Genomic DNA, 15338 nt, shown 5'->3' with positions numbered 1-15338 from the left:
ACTGAACCTCCCTGTGCCACCACTTCTCTTCTGACCTCCTGCTGTCTCCTCCCAGGCTGCCCCTCAGCATCATTCTGGGAGCTTAGGGAGAGTTCAAGCCTGGGGAAATGGCAGAGGGGAGGGAGGAGATAAAAGCATATTTAACAAACATTTGTCGAGAATTGTTGATGCCAGTTGGTCCTGCATTGGGCAGGAAGATGAACTAATTGACCTCTCAGATTTTTCCCTAACCCTGTTTCCTACAATTCTTTGGCTTTCTGCGGTGTCTTAGGAGTGAGGTCTGACAGTGCTGCTGTAGCTGGTGAAACCTCAGCCTTTGCTCTCACATTTTCAACCTGCCCTGGAGAGACCATCAAGTCCCCCACTAAAACATCAGGCTCCAGGGGAGGAATCTATTTAAAAGCAAGGAAAAAATCCAATAAGCTCTGTTTGTGCAACTTCTGTGTAGGTAAACTTTGCTGTTAATCACAGCTACTCAGTCTTTAGATCAAATAAACCCAGTTTCTGGAAATCCACCCTGGCAATTACCTCCATGGTTCTGCATGAGTCTGTTTTGACTTTCATGCCTAGCAGATACCTGTTCCTGATATCCATATGTGCCACAGTCTGGAAGCCAAACGGAGCAGAATTTTCTCTCCAGATGTGGGTAATAGGTAAAGCCAAGCTAAATACTTGGCTCCAATCCCTTTTACAAGAGGGCAATTTCTCCCTGATGTTTTTGGCTCCTCTGAAGGAGGCATGCAAACATGTTCATGTTGTGATGTTGGAGAGAGATGGAGTGACCTACAGAACATTCTGTTCAGAGCAGCAGCTGGGGGATTGCTCTGAGCACTTGTGAGCAGCTCAGTGAAGGGATGGGTGAGCAGTGGGGCTGAGCTTACAGTTCAAATTCTCCTTGGTGGTGAAACAAGGGAGAGCAGCTCTCCACCATTCTCAGTTCTGTCTGGGGGTGTGTAGAGGAGGAGCCTTGTGTGCTTGAGGCAGAGCCTTTGTGAACCTCAGGAGAGTTAAGCAGTGCCCCAAGGGAATCTCTCCACCTCTACTGCTTAAGGGATCAGGCTGGGAACTGCACTTAGGAAACATACTCTGTCTGATATCTGTGGGCAATACAGGTTGTTCAGTCAAATATAAATGAAGGATGAGAGGAAATCACAGGATCACAGAATGGGTCAGGCTGGAAGGCACCACAAAGGGTGATCTGGTTCAACCTCCCTTCTTCAGCAGGGACAAGAAGAGAGAGGGAAGCACATGGCACAGGGTTGTGTCTGGATGGTTCTGGAATATCCCCAGGCAGGGAGACCCCACAGTCTTTCTGGACAGTCTGTTCAGGGCTCAGTCACTGCACAGGGAAGAAGTTCTGCCTCATGTCCAGAGGGAACTTCCTGGGCATCAGTTCCAGCCCATTCCTTTGGTGCCATTGCTGCACCCCACAGAGCAGGGCCTGGTCCCTGCTCCGAGCCCTCCCTGCAGACAGGCACAGACAGGGATGAGGTCCCCTCTCAGCGTCTCCTCTTGAGCCTGAAGAGCTCCAGCTCCTTCAGCCTTCCCTCCTAAGAGAGATGCTCCAATCCCTTCATCTTCCTTGCAGCCTCAGCTGGCCCTGCTGCAGGAGCTGCCTGTCTCTCTTGAGTCCAGATGTGTTTTCTCTTGGGCACAGCACTCCAGATGTGCTCACGGGGCTGGACAGAGGGGCAGGATCCCTTCCCTGACCTGCTGCAAGTGCTCTTCCCAGTGCTCCCCAGGGTATCACTGGCCTTCTTGGCCAGGAGCACACAGCCTGAGGTGTATTTGCCTACAGGCCACCAGCCAAACCCTTGGCACCACCCTGGGATCAAAAAGGTTGTCCCAGTGGGCTTGTGAGCATCACCTTGTGTGGCAGCTGCTCTGAGGTGGGTTTGCTGTGGCTGGGGACAGGAGCTCTGCTCACCCAGAGGGCTGAGCCACCTTTCAGGAGTTCTGGGAAGCTGTGGCTCCCAGTGAGAGCCTGCTGGGAGCTGTGGCTGCTCGGTGCCTTTGGTCAGTGGAGTTGCAGTGTACTTTGGCACAGGCATGAGAATAACATGTGCTGTGTTGGATCCAGTGCCCGAGGCAACCTGCAGAGGCTGAGGCCTGTTTGGGAAGAGATTAGGCAGAATATCCTGGAATGAGGGGCAAGAAGTTGTGCTTTTAATCTTAGCCCAGGGCAGCAGAAGGCCACAGAGCTCCTCTGAAGTGCAGCTGTGTCAGGCTTTGCAGGCTGTCTGCAGGACATGGTACACCACACAGCGAGGTTGGCAGGGTCACATTCCCCGTGGAGGTATGAGGGCAATAGTCTGCCATTTCCTTTTCCCAGGAAAACATCAGGACTTTTTGCTGTCTGACAGACACAGCAATGTGTAGTTCTCTGTTCTTACAAAGAGCAGAAGCTGAATTTGTTCTGCTGGGAGTGAAAGAAGTGGTTCTTGGAAGGAGAGCAACGCACACCTTTCACATCAAAAGGGAAAAGACTTTTATTTGTGGGATGTTCCCTGGTTTCACCTGATGGCCAGACACTAGGGATCTGTGTCAGTGTGCAGGAACAGAGATTGCAGCAGTAGGGAAGGGCCCAAGGCATCTACCAGAGTAAATCCTTGGGTACAACTCACTGGTGTCTTGGAGCACCACTGCATGACCATCAACCCAGCAAGAACGTGTGGGGTTGTTTTGGGGCTGGGTAGCAGCAGGTCCTGCTGCAGAATCACAGCAGCCCCAGAACAGCAGGCAGCAATCCCAAAGTTTCATCCCAGCCCTCTCCTTTTCCCACACTGGATTGCTGGTGTGACCTTTAAGCTTTCTCCTTGCAGATGTTGTTTGTTGTGACTTTTTTTTGCATCTGTTCTTTGGTAAATGAGGTCTTGGAAGAAAATATTAGGACTGGAGGGCATGGGGGCCCTGTTTTCCATCGCCTCCTTGGGTTCCTCCCTCATCCCCCATTCCCAGGCTGCTCCCTGTAGGAATCTGCCTCCTTCTGTTTACCCAGAAGTGTGACATTGCCATCCTCTGGTGTTTGTTTAATCCCTTCCAGCTCCTGATCCCACTGAAATCCCAGGAAGATTTGGACAAAGCGATGGAACAGTTGGAGCTGAGCCCTTCCCTGAAGAGCCTGCGGATCCTTGTGAGCGCTCCAAAGAAAGCGAATGTGAGCCCTTCACCTTCTCTGCTCTTCTGTGTGCGGCCTGCCATGCCTTGTTGTTGTGCTGGGGAGTGGAAAGGAGTCTCCTGAGGGTGCAGAGCAGAGGGCAGGCTGGTTATGAGGGGGCTCAGCCCTGCTCTGGCTCAGCTGCTCGGAAATCTTCCTGTGAGAGGCTGAGCTCAGCTCCCTCTGGCTCCTGCATCCTGTGAGGGGTTAAATACCAGGCTGACCCTCAAACAAGGCTAAAGGCTGAGAGGACTCCTTGTGCTTTCTGTCTGGAGGTGCTGCCACCATTCCTTTTCACTCTCTGTGTTCAGGGTGATGCCCTGGCCCTGGCCATGCTGGGTGGCAGCGTGGGGACTGTTCCCTGCACGTGCTGCAGCCGTGCTGAAGGCTGGGAAGAGCAAACTGGAGAATCCTTCGGTCTCATGCAGAACTGCCTGGTTTTTTTCCATCTTTATTTATTTATTAGCTTTTTCCTGAGCTCAGTGGTTTTGCAGTTAAGCCTGTTAGCTTGACCTCGCTTGCACAGAGTGTCTTGCCAAAGCACATGTCGTGCTGCCCCAAGCACAGGCTGTAAGGCAAGGGATTTGTGGATGTTGCAACTCTGTTTCTTCTCTTTGTTTCCTAGAAGTACTGGAGAGATTGGGAGTCTTGAAACTCACTTATCCCCATTCTTCTCCGGGTGCTCACAGCCCTTGCAGCTTCTCCACTCTTTTTGAGAGGCTTGGGAAGTGCAGGGAGCAAGTCCCAGGGGAAACTGAGGCATCAGTTGGGGTTTCCTAAACCCTGGGGGGAAATGGGGCAATCTGTGGGAGCACAGCAGTACTGCAAGTCAGCTGCTGAGAGCAGGGGCCAGGTAGATCCCTGCCTGCCCTTAGGAGCAGGTCCATCTCTTCCTGAAGCGTGTGGCCGTGCTCCTGTGTGTGAGAGCACACGGTTCTGAGGTCATGCATAAAATTATCATAAAATCACAGTTCACTGTGGCATGTGGTCTTAGAATCTTAGTAAAACCTGGCCACTACCAAGTTACCAGCTGGATATGATTCTCTTTGCTCTTCCCTTACCTGTTTTCCCTGACCTTCCCCTCTCTGTTCCTCTGCCCTGTTGCAGAGGAACCTCTGCAGTGCCTCAGCTGCCACTGGAGTCTAGGGAGCAGGGAGGAGAGGGCTGATTTTGGGATTGCAAGTGTTTTCAGTCCAGTGATCAGTCTCTGTACCTTTCTGGACATACGAAGTGCAGGAACAGTCTTTTATGTCAAATATCTGTATTTGCCATTATCTGTGGGAGCTTAGTCTTATTAGACTGTTTCATTAGCAGATGTGAATTGTTTGTGAATGGTTTTTGGATCACTCTAGATTACGTGCATGTCTTCTTTCTTTGTTTGTTTTTTTTTTTTTTCAGTAGTTCTTGGGTAATAGGGTCGCTGGGAGCCAAATACAGGGTTTCACATGGTGTGTCCACAGGGCTCTGGCCAATTCTGATCATTCCCTTTGTCTGATCACCAGCTCCTGCAGCCCAACAACAGCAAGCAGCATGAGATGAGGATCTCCAGATCCATGGGTGATATCATGGGCTCCCTGTACAAAGACTCGGAGAGGACGCGCAAGTATTCCACAGGTCAGTGCAACACAGCTCTCCCTGGGGAGCTCTCTGCTGCTTCCACCTGGCCACCACCCTCAAACCTCTTCTTTTGTCACAACCCCGTGGGTGTTACAGGCTGGAAAGCCACCCTGCTGTCCCCCAGAGTGACTCAGTGTAGTGTGCTCGTCCTCAGCCTGAGGAAGAGAGGCTCTGCAGGTCTGTGCTGAGCAGAGCCACTCTGAGCACAGGAGTGAAGAGAATGGGGCACCAGGGCTGTCACTTGGGGGTGGGAAATGCAGTGATAAAAATTGATTTGATTCCACTGAGCTTTATCAAAGTGAAGGGTGATAATCTGTAGAAAGCCAAGGCTGTTTGGGACCTTTGGTTATTCCTTTAAGCATGTGCTGTTGATCTCTGAGTTTCTGTCCCCTTTTCTCAGGCAGGATAATGTAGCAGAGTGGGCTCAGGCTCCTTAGCTCCTGGGCTGGGACCAGCTTCACCATATAAAGACCAAATAGGTGTCTGTGTGCCACCAGTCTGTTCTTGTGGGTGAAATGCCATCTGTGGTAGCTGTTTCTGGGGTTTCTCAGGGGCATTTGTGCAGTGGTGTCATTCCAGAGAGAGGGATCATCCCTTTCCCTAGAGGTGCTGGAAGTAGGTGCTGCAACCCCTGAAACCAGGCTGGCAAACAGCTGATCTCCTCTTGCAGCCCTGTAGGGACTGGAGTTTGTTTGTAGCCTTGTTTTGTTTTCTGTTTGGTTTCCTGAGCTTGAGTTTATGCTTTCCTTGCTTTCTAAAATACTCTGAGCTTTTTGCAATCCTGTTGGTGAGCTGTCTGTAGGAGCTTTTGTGTGAAGAACCTTGGAGGATTTTGTAGAGTGCAGAGCTGGTAAAGCAGTATGTAGGGCTTTGTAGCAGGAGCAGAATTATTCATATTCCAGCCTGCAGGCAGGATGAATGACTTTTTCACACAGTGAATGTTCTCTGCTGTGTCTCTGGCTGCAGGTTATAGGGTAATTTCTACAGATCTTTACCATTTTCATGCAAGTACTTGCCAGCTGTAGAACTGGCAGCCTTGAATGAAGTGGGGCCCTCCTTCAGAAATACGCATGGAGAAATACTTCATCCTCTAAAGATCCTCTGTACTTATATGGCAGTAAACACTTCCAAACTCTTCTCTGTGCAACAAATGAGTGTTTTTCTCCAAGGACTCACCCCTTCTCTGTTTCATAGCCTGTGCTGATAACAAATCCTGTGGTTTGCTGCATTTCAGACAAGATGTATAGAAAATGTTCTTTTCTACAGACAGCATAGCCCTTGTGCAGCCATGCCCAGCTCTCACTGATGCCAGGGGTGGGTGGCACATGTGCAAGGGCTCTCCTTGAGCCTGGTGTTTGGAAGTAACAGGGTTATCTTTTTCTATCTTTTTTTTTCCTAGCACACATGGTTTTTGAGAGTTTGGCAGAGTCACTAGATAACCCTGAATGAAAAGCACACATAAAGCACAGAGTCTCAGCAGGAAATGTGCTTGAGCAAAACTTCTCTGCTGCCCTGTTTGTTTTTTGGGTTTTTTTGGTACATGTTAGGCTGTTAATGAACAAAGAGCCATGGCACTGGGAGCTGTCACTGACGTGTGAGCCTGAGCATGATGGGCAGGGTTGATTCCTTGTGTAGCTGTGTAGCTGTGCTAGTGGGAAGATGGATTCTTGCAAAGTTAAGCCTTTCCTACCAACTCCTATTTCCAACACATGCTTTGGCCTGTCCTTCCTGTCTTGGAGCTGCTGGTTCCTGACCAGCTCTGCACCACTGACTGTGAGGTGTCACTGCCTTAAGGATGCCCTGAGCCAAGGCAAGGCAGACAAAGGGTGAGATATCAGCCCTGCAAGGGTGAGAGCCTGAGGTACAAATGGATTTTGAGGGAGTGCTTGAAGAGCAGAGTGGAGGGATGGACATAATGTGCTGCTTTAATCAAGGTAACTGAGGGTGAGTGTGGGCAGCACCAGCTGTGGGATGCAGAGTGTGCTAATGTTGGGATTTTCAGGAACTAATGTGCCAAACTCTCAGTCCTTGGCACTTTTACATGGTCAGGTGGCAAAAGTAAGCATCAGTCATACCTGTTTCTTTTTCCATGTAAGCCATCAGTATTGCCAGGAGGTTGCAGCAAGCCCTCAGCATGACAACAGAAGGTCACTCCTCTCTGTGGGTTATCTGGGGTCTGTAGGAAGCTGCTGCAGCTCTGCTTAGGGGGTGCTCACAGTCCAGCAGATGCATTTTTGACCTCCTGAGTCAGAACTGGGCGATCCAGCAGCTGGGCAGAAACTCCAGCAAGCTGAAAGGGAGAGCAGCATCTCAAATGGAGCATAAAACCCAGCATCAGGGAACAGACAGACAGACAGACATGATGCTGTGTTTTGTTTTCCTGCAGTGGGGATTTCACTGAACTTGGTGCATAGTCAAAAGGCATCCTAAGAGGCTGGGAATTCTCTAGGAGAAACTCTTCTTCCCTTGCAGTCACAAGGCATTTCACAGTGTTTTCCTTCTGCTGTCATCAAAGTGGTTGCTATCAAAAGAGGATCTTAATTCAGTTCAGCTTTTCTCTTGAAACCACATTTAAAAGGAGACTTAAAGTGTCTTTATACTAAAAGGTAGTTCAGGGTCATGTTCTCCATGTTTCTGAGATGTCTCATGTTTTTCTGCTGACTCTGCCGTGTAAACAGCAGTGGAAAATAATAAAACTGTATGTAATTGGCACAAGCACATTGGAAGGGAGGTAGATGTTCTGGGGAAGATTTAGCTATTTTTGCTTCTGCTGGGCAGAAAATGTCTTCATGCCGTGTCCCTGAAAAACCTTATGCAAAGTCAATATTTTTTTTTTTTCTCCATAAAGTTTTTCAGTGGAAATCCCCTTCCAGTTTTTTCGTGGCCAGCAAAAGTGCAAGAGAACTTGAATTGAAAAAAGAAAACTTGTCGGGTTCTGGATTTTCAGATAACAGATTGTTTTTATTTACTTTAAAGAAATGCATGTTTCAGAACATTATCCAAAAATTATTTAACAGCCCATTCCAGCATCACCATTTCAGTAGAAACATTTACCAGAAGCTTTATTTTACTGGGGTTTCTTTTCATGGAAAACCAGGCTGCTGAGCTATGTTTTCATGTGCCTGCCAGCTCTCTCCAGACCAGGAGTATTGCAGGAGTTAGGATGGATGAAACCTGCTCTGTTTTGAGAGGAGTATGAAAATTTATCTATGTGCATCATGCCAGCTGCTTTAGAGATAGAAAGTAGGTTCTGTCTTGCTTGTTAGTTTAAAAGTACCCTAAATATGCCTCAAATCAAAATGTAGAAATCCATGCTCAGAAGGATCAGCAAGGAGAGGAGGGAAGCTTGTAGGGATCCCACTGGAAAAGAAGAAATTGAGGGAGATTTGATCCATCTGCTCACAGCTCCCCTTGACAGGACCAGAGAGAGAAATTTCCAGCAGGTTTCTCTCTTTCTCCCGTGCAGCCCTGTCCTGAGCCTGGTGTTTCTGCCAGGGCTCAGAGGAGCAGCACATCCTGACGTCGTGCCCCTTGCTCGGGAACGTCATCCCAGGGCTGGGCTCCCTGTGGCTGCAGCTGTGAGTGGTGGCAGCTGCCAGCAAACCCTCCCCAGCTCTGGCTGTTCAGGGGCTTCTCTTCCCTGCTTGATGCTGGTCAGCAGTGGGTGAAGTTTTGGGAAGAGCAGGGGAAGATGAAGCCAGGGAATGTGGGGGCGGAGGGAAGCCAAGCCTGGCACGGGGGAGCTGCCTGTACGTGCAGCACCACGAGCCCTGCACACACTGCATGAAAGGCACTTCTTAAATAAAATATCAGAAAGGAACATGAAAGGCCCCAGTGGGTGCCAGCAGTGACTCTGAGTCTCCGTGCTGTCCTGGCTCTGTGTCCTCAGGACACGCTGTGCTCTCCTCTCAGATCTATGGCTTTACATTTGTGTGTGTAAGTGGAGCAGGACTCCCCCCACAGAGCACCTTGCTGCAGAGGGTACCTGAGGTCAGATGCTCAGCCAGGGCCAATTCTGAGTTCAGGAATCCCAGACAGAGCTGCTGAGATCCGACCAGCACTCTGCCTGCACAGAAGTGCCTCACAGCCTGCCCCATCCCCACTGGAGCTGACATGTTGTCCCACAGACCCCAGGACAGTTCCCTGGGGGCCTCCTCTCCCTGCCTGGTGCTGCTGCTGTTTCTTGAGTATTAGGTCAAGGGTGAGGAGCATCTGTGACATGTCAAATGGGCACATATGGCCTTTTCTGTCTGTTTCTTCCTCTGGTGGATTCATCAGCATTATCCAGCATATCCAATGTGTTTTCCCCACTATGAATTAAGCCTGCCATGAAGTACCACTGTTGCTCTCTTTCTCTGAGCCCTGTTTTCCATTCCTCCCCTCCTCCAGCAGCACTGGGATTGCCTGAGGTTTTGTTACCAGAGCAGCATAGGGCTGGAGTGGGGAATCAACCCTGAGCTCCTGAGCTCTGCTCCCAGCACCTCTCCATGTTTCTCCCAGGTGGAGGAACATGCATGGATGCAAAGCAGCAGCAGCCAGTACTTCTGGAGATGTGAAGCTGCAGAAATTACTTTGGGCAGCACTTCTACCCAAACAGCCTAGCTGAAAAGGGATCTGCTTCACTCCAGCAGTTTCCAAGCATGCAAAAGCCTAAGAACTTTGTTTAATTTCCTTACCTGCTGGGAAATAGCTAGTGTCTTATTCCCTTTTAAAGCTTTTGGCAGGAAATGTGACTCTGGAAGGTCAAACAGAGCTGATCTATGGCTGGGAGTAGTTGTTACAGGTGATGGGAGATCATGGGAAGTCTTTGTGCTTGTGATAAATCTGGTTTAACTCCCTGGGTTCAGATCAAGCAGGGCATGTACAGATCTTTGCAAAATCCTAGTCAAAGGGTTTCTGGATAGCAAAGGGATCAGTAGTAACAGAAATGCTCAGCAGAGCTAGGATACAGCAGTTACACCTCACTAAATCCTCCAGCAGCTTTTTGGGGCAAGAGCCACCCAAATGTCCTTGTGCTGCATTCCACATTGGCATCTGCTAAGCAAACGAGGGGCTGCTGATGCAGTGATTTATTCAGGGTGCCTGAACTGCTCAACAGTTAAAAGTTTATTTATTTATCTTCAAAGAGAGGATGCTGTACTTCCCAACTGGTTTTGTTTTAGGGCTGGTGGAAAGCCAGTTCGTTATGAGTGCTGCAGCACTCGAGAGTTTCTCTTCTCTTGATCTTGGCATTACTTCAGTTGGAGTTTTTTCACTGTGTTCTTATCCTGCAGGAAATCTGTGAAGGAGAAAATAGGAAGAAGAAAAAAAAAGTAACTCAAAGCCATACGACTTTTATTTTTACAATCTAAGCAAGGAATCAGAAGGAAGATGTAGCATGGACAGACAAATCTGTGTGTTTGGTGTAAATCCAAAAAGGCCTGATTTAATGATCTTTAATGCTGGTGTGACACTGTTAACATTCACAGCTCCTGATGTGTATCCTGCTTAAGTGAAAGGTGGGAACTCGGGTTGGTAGTGTTGATCACAGAGATGGATTTATTCCAGAGATCCATCTGGCACAGTAACTGTGATGCAGAAGAGGCAGGAGTGTTGTTGGATAGATCAGTGTTGGCTCTCCATGATGGGGTAGGCCCCATCCCAGTACCTTTCTCTTGTGCTCAGCTCCGGGCATATTGTTAGCAAATGGTGGTAATGAACCCAGGAACTGGCAGGAGTGCCACAAAATGGATACAAAATGTGAGGAAACACATCTCCATGTGCTTTCCATCTCCTCAAGGATGTGTACTTTTCAGAAGTCTGCATGAAAACAAGTTGTTGTGTTGTGTGGAAGCTCACGGTGCACGGTGCCAGCTGAAGCTCCAGCACGGATCCACACGGATCTCTGTCAGCAATTCCTTGCCTTGGAGTGATGACAGCACAGGGATGGAGGGGAGGGACTGCAGGCAGTCAAGCAGAGCCAAGACTCTGCAGCTGGGCCAAGCAAGGGCAGCAATCCCTAAAGCTGCAAAAGGCACAAGGATAGAGTGGATTTGGGGGAATAAACAGGAGGAATGGAACATCTTCCTAAAGAAGCTGTGGGGTTCTATCCCAGGTGCAAAATGGAAATCACCTTCTGCTAAACAAACCCTGTGAGGGAGCCAGTGGAAACTTTGCTGTCTGTGCATAGGATGCACAGGGTAGAGGCTCTGGGGTTATAGACAGGGGAGACAATTCCCTTGGCCAAAAATGGGACAAACTGATCCCATAGGTCATTCCTGCCCTGGGGTTTTTGCGTTTGAGGGCTGGTTTTCCTTTGTCTTTACTTTTGTGTAGGGAAAGGTGGGGAGAAGAGGGTATTTGAGTGCAAGTTGTTTTCCATATACCAAGTGTTTGAATGATGTTGTATTGAGCACAGCCAGGCTGTTTCCCACATGCCTGGACAAGGCAGTGACCTGTTCCAGGAAGGGAATGCCCAGAGGTCAAAGGGGAGGTGGGTTTGTGGTTCGTGGTTTGCTTTGAGACTGACTGATTGTATCACAGCAGAACTCCCAGAGTTCTTTCCTTTCTAGCATCACACCTGGATACAGTGTCAGATCTTAGGATCCAGGGTGTGTTGAAGGTGCTACATGATGTGTGGTCCCTCAGTAACAAACCCTCCCTGGTGCTAAAGCTTTGGAGGATGCCCATAAACAGCATCACACCTCTAGCTCCATTCCCATCCTCATGAGTCCAAACCCAGCTGTGGCAGCAGCTCTCTGGCCACAGAGAGCAACAGACAACATTCCCAGGCATCACTCTGTGAGAAGCTCAGAGAGAAGAATTATAAACAGTTCTTATCTTAACTTGTTGCACCTGGTGTTGTGAACATGTGGAATGTAGAGATAGGGATGGATATGTTATGGAGATACGTTTTCCAAAGGGTGGTTTCTTTATTAGCCAATGCTGATGGTGTTTTAATTAAAGGACCAATCAAGTCCACCTGTAGGGAATTAGGGTATAAAAAACAATGGCTTTCTTAATAAAGTGAATTAGCCTTCTGTGACTACCTTGGGAGTCTGTGTCACATATTACACTGCCCTGTGCTGACACCCAGGAGCTCTGTGCTCCCTGGGACAGTGCGTGTGGAAGGGTTTGGGTTGGTGGGTGCCCTCCTTGAGCCGTGTCTGTCCCCGTGCCAGGCTCCCTGCACACCGGCCGCAGCTCCCCGCCGCCGGGCAGCGTTCCCGAGGAGCAGCAGCAGATCGCCCGCCAGGGCTCCTACACCAGCATCAACAGCGAGGGCGAGTTCATCCCCGAGACCATGGACCAGAACGTGAGTGGGGCTGGGGGGCTGCCTGGAACGGGACAGCTCTGCTGGCTCTGCTGGGAGAGCTGCCCCCACCATTACATTCTGGGGCTCAGGCCAGCTTTTTCCAGGAATGGGTGCCCCCGGGCTTGACATGCCTGGGAAAGTCTGATTTCCAGGAACCCTGAGAGCCAGTGGGGATGGCAGATGTGCCCAGGCACCTCAGGTTGCTCTGGAGCAGCAGAAATCTGGGGCACATGTGTGCACCAGCTGCCAGACCCTCATGGCCACAGCATTCCCAGATCCAGGACCATGTGGGAATGTGCCAAGCAACCGATTGCAACAGCCTGGGGATATCAGCAGCTCTGGCTGCTTCCCATGTGGTGTTTCTGCCTGAGCTCCAGTTACAGTTCTTGGCTTTGCCCAAAGCCTCTGTGGTTTTGTGTCTCTGTCCTTCCCCCATTTATATTTTTTTAACTCTCTTCATAAGGAAAGTGTATATTCCAGTCCCTCAGTAATAAAAGAGCAGCAAGTTCCTCAGTGCTGAGCAGTACCTCATCCTCCAGTCAATTTGGTACCCATGGTCAGCAAAACCCTGCAGTGTCAAGGGACCACCTTACACTTCCCTCTCCATTTGCATTCCTGCTCAATCTGTAGCTCTGAAGAGTTTAGTAGAGATCCTGTGAAGTCAGCTGGGCTGTCTGAGCACGCCATTCTTACAAAACTCTTGGAAACACAGCACCAAGTTTGCAGGAGGGACATCTGGAAGGCACTAAACTCAATCCATCAGGCTGCTATGCTGGCCCCCAAGGATGTTCCTGGGGAGATATGTATTTCCTACACCCAAAAGCACCCACTGGCTCCACATTTGCATGCAGGCTGTGCCAGTGTTTCCATGGCAAAGTTGTGTTTTCAACAGTTTATTATACAGCCATTAATAAAATAAGAAGTCACTCCGGGTGAGTCTTGGCAGCGTCAGAGTACAGATGTATCGTGTGCTCCTTGCAGCCAAAAGTTGGCTCTCTATTGTTTTCACATGCCTCCAAAACATGTTGGGGAGGATTAAGACAAAGTGTGTGTGCAGGGGGAGGGTCCCTGTGACCCCCTTGGGTGTAAATCAGCTCAGCTCCACCGGCTGTTTGTGGAGCTCCATTAATTCAGAGCCCTGAGCCTGCTCTGGATGAAGGTTCCCAGATGCTCTCCTTGCTTTTCCCCAGCATCACTCTGTGGGTGGCCCACAGACCTTTGCTGGTGAATTAAAAGCAGGGAAAAGGGGTTTGGGGAATGGTTTGGGGTTTATGGTCTTTCCTCATTGAGCAGTTATGCTTTTCCCTGTATGGGCTTTGCCTGCAGAATGTTCTTGTACTGCTGCCTCCATATGTGCTTCAAGCAAAACCACTCAGAAGCTGGAGCTTGCTGCCTTTTGGGGAATGCCCCTGTGCAAGCCTGTGATGTAACTGTGGTCTTGAGACCAGCCTGGCAGATGAACAGAGGCTGAGTATGGAGCATGCTCCAATTCCCAATTTTATGCTTTTGAGAAATGAGTCTGTTTCAGCTTTAACTGCTGGAAGAGACCTGGCATGGCTGGCAGAGGTGGGGAGTGGCTTCTGTCAGAGTGCTTGCTCCTCTTTGGCCTAGTGCATTTTGAAGGAGGTTTTGGGGTACAAACTAGGAAGAGGAGAGAAATTGCCCTTTGCAGCTGGGACTGCCTGGCCAAAACAGCACGAGCTGTGCTGACAACTGGCTGAGGAGGGCTGGTGGGAACAGCCGGGAGAAAGGGAGCCTGCTGGGGAAGGAGGAGCCATGTGGGAAGCAGCAAAGGTTGGTTCCACATGGTGTTTAACCCTTGTTAACCTTAACCTTGTTAAGCTGAACCCTTGTTGCTCAGCTTTCCCAGGAGCTGTGGAGCAGGGGTTAGTGAATGTCCTCAGCCAGGAGGGAGCATGGCACTGCTGGCAGCGCAGTGTGGCCCAGAGCAGGCTCTGCTCCATGTGGAAATGCACACAGCTCCAGGGTTTACCACTCCTTACAAACCCTCTATTGTTACTAGCCAGCTATAAATAACCCTGGCCAGTACAATGTCTCATCCAGGAAGCAACACAAATGCAGTTTTGACTCACTGAGCTGGTGAGTGCCAAGCCGGTTCTTCCAGCCAAAGCCCTGATGATGCTGCGCTTATCAGCAGAGAGGAAGGCTGGGCTCGTGTGCCAGGGCAGCTCGGGAAGTCAGGAGCCCAGGGCTGCAATCCTGCCTGTGGTACACAATATCCACTTGGCCTTGGGCACATCGTTTGTGTCCTGATACATATTTTCCTTTATAGTAATATTATTATTCTCACAAATGCTTTGAGCACTTTGAATCTCATTGACTTCTCCGCACGCTTTGAACATCAGGGTGCTAATGATCTTTGCTTCAGTTTTCCTACCAGCAAATAGCAGCTGGAGAGAACAATAATGCAGAGGAGGCATCATAAATAGATGAGCCTGCAGAGGTCTGCTCATTCTAGAGCTTGGAGAGCTACAGTGCATGGTTTTATTGTTTCCCCTTTTCTTTCTCTGTCAGATGCTTGAAGCTTTCATCAGCCCCGATGATTCGCTGTCTGGGAGCTGTCAGTCACTGGACAGGTCTGTGGACAGGTGAGTTGTGTGTGTCACCATGTTCACAAGCTGAACTGCAGCCTCTGCTTCATAGCAGGAGAGCAACAGGATCGGTGGCAATCCCTGAGGTTTCTGTTGGGAAGAAGAGGCACCTGAGAAAAGCAAATTTATCTTTGTTGCTGAAAACCAGACCCTAGCACAGCTGTCTGTGCAATGGTATGATCTGAATTGCAGTAATCTGAGCTGGACAAGGACAGCCTAACTTTTTATGACTAGATTTTCTTTTTTTTTTGCCTTTTGAGATGAAAATTCTCACAGAATCACACAATGGTTTGGGTTGGAAGGGGCCTTAAAGATCATCCAGTTCCAATCCCCTGCCATGTGAAGGGACAGCTTCCACTAGTCCAGGTTACTCAATGCTCTATTTAGCCTGGCCTTGAACTCTTCCAGGGATGGGCATCCACAATTTCTCTGGGCAACCTTTTCCAGTGTTTCACCACCCTCCTTCCCCTCTGGCTCTCTGCAGTCACCAGGTCAATATTCCACCAGCCTCTCCGTGCCTCCTCCTCCCCGGGCACTCTGTCTGCTCTCCACTGACCACTGGCAAACTCAGCAGCCCCTGTGAGTGCCAGCAGCCACAGACGTGTCAGTCAAGGTGCTGGGGACACCAGATGAGCAGTAACTAAGTTTAGCTACTCAG

The 15338-nt window shown here is 49.6% G+C and overlaps 1 protein-coding gene across 6 annotated transcripts in view; it reads left to right on the top strand.

The window, feature by feature from the left end:
* Window positions 1-15338, top strand: part of LOC135302560 (mitogen-activated protein kinase kinase kinase 3-like) — a 76739-nt gene that overhangs the window by 47603 nt on the left and 13798 nt on the right. For all 6 annotated transcript variants that reach the window (XM_064423421.1, XM_064423175.1, XM_064423260.1 and 3 more), the window contains 4 exons: window positions 3044-3157; window positions 4660-4771; window positions 11935-12068; window positions 14604-14677. In XM_064423421.1, the coding sequence (XP_064279491.1) occupies window positions 3044-3157; window positions 4660-4771; window positions 11935-12068; window positions 14604-14677 (434 nt within the window). The remainder of the gene's footprint in view (window positions 1-3043; window positions 3158-4659; window positions 4772-11934; window positions 12069-14603; window positions 14678-15338) is intronic.

This window comes from Passer domesticus, chromosome 1 (genome assembly GCF_036417665.1).
Source record: "Passer domesticus isolate bPasDom1 chromosome 1, bPasDom1.hap1, whole genome shotgun sequence".
Taxonomy (NCBI): domain Eukaryota; kingdom Metazoa; phylum Chordata; class Aves; order Passeriformes; family Passeridae; genus Passer; species Passer domesticus.
This window is presented reverse-complemented; position numbering and strand designations above follow the sequence as displayed.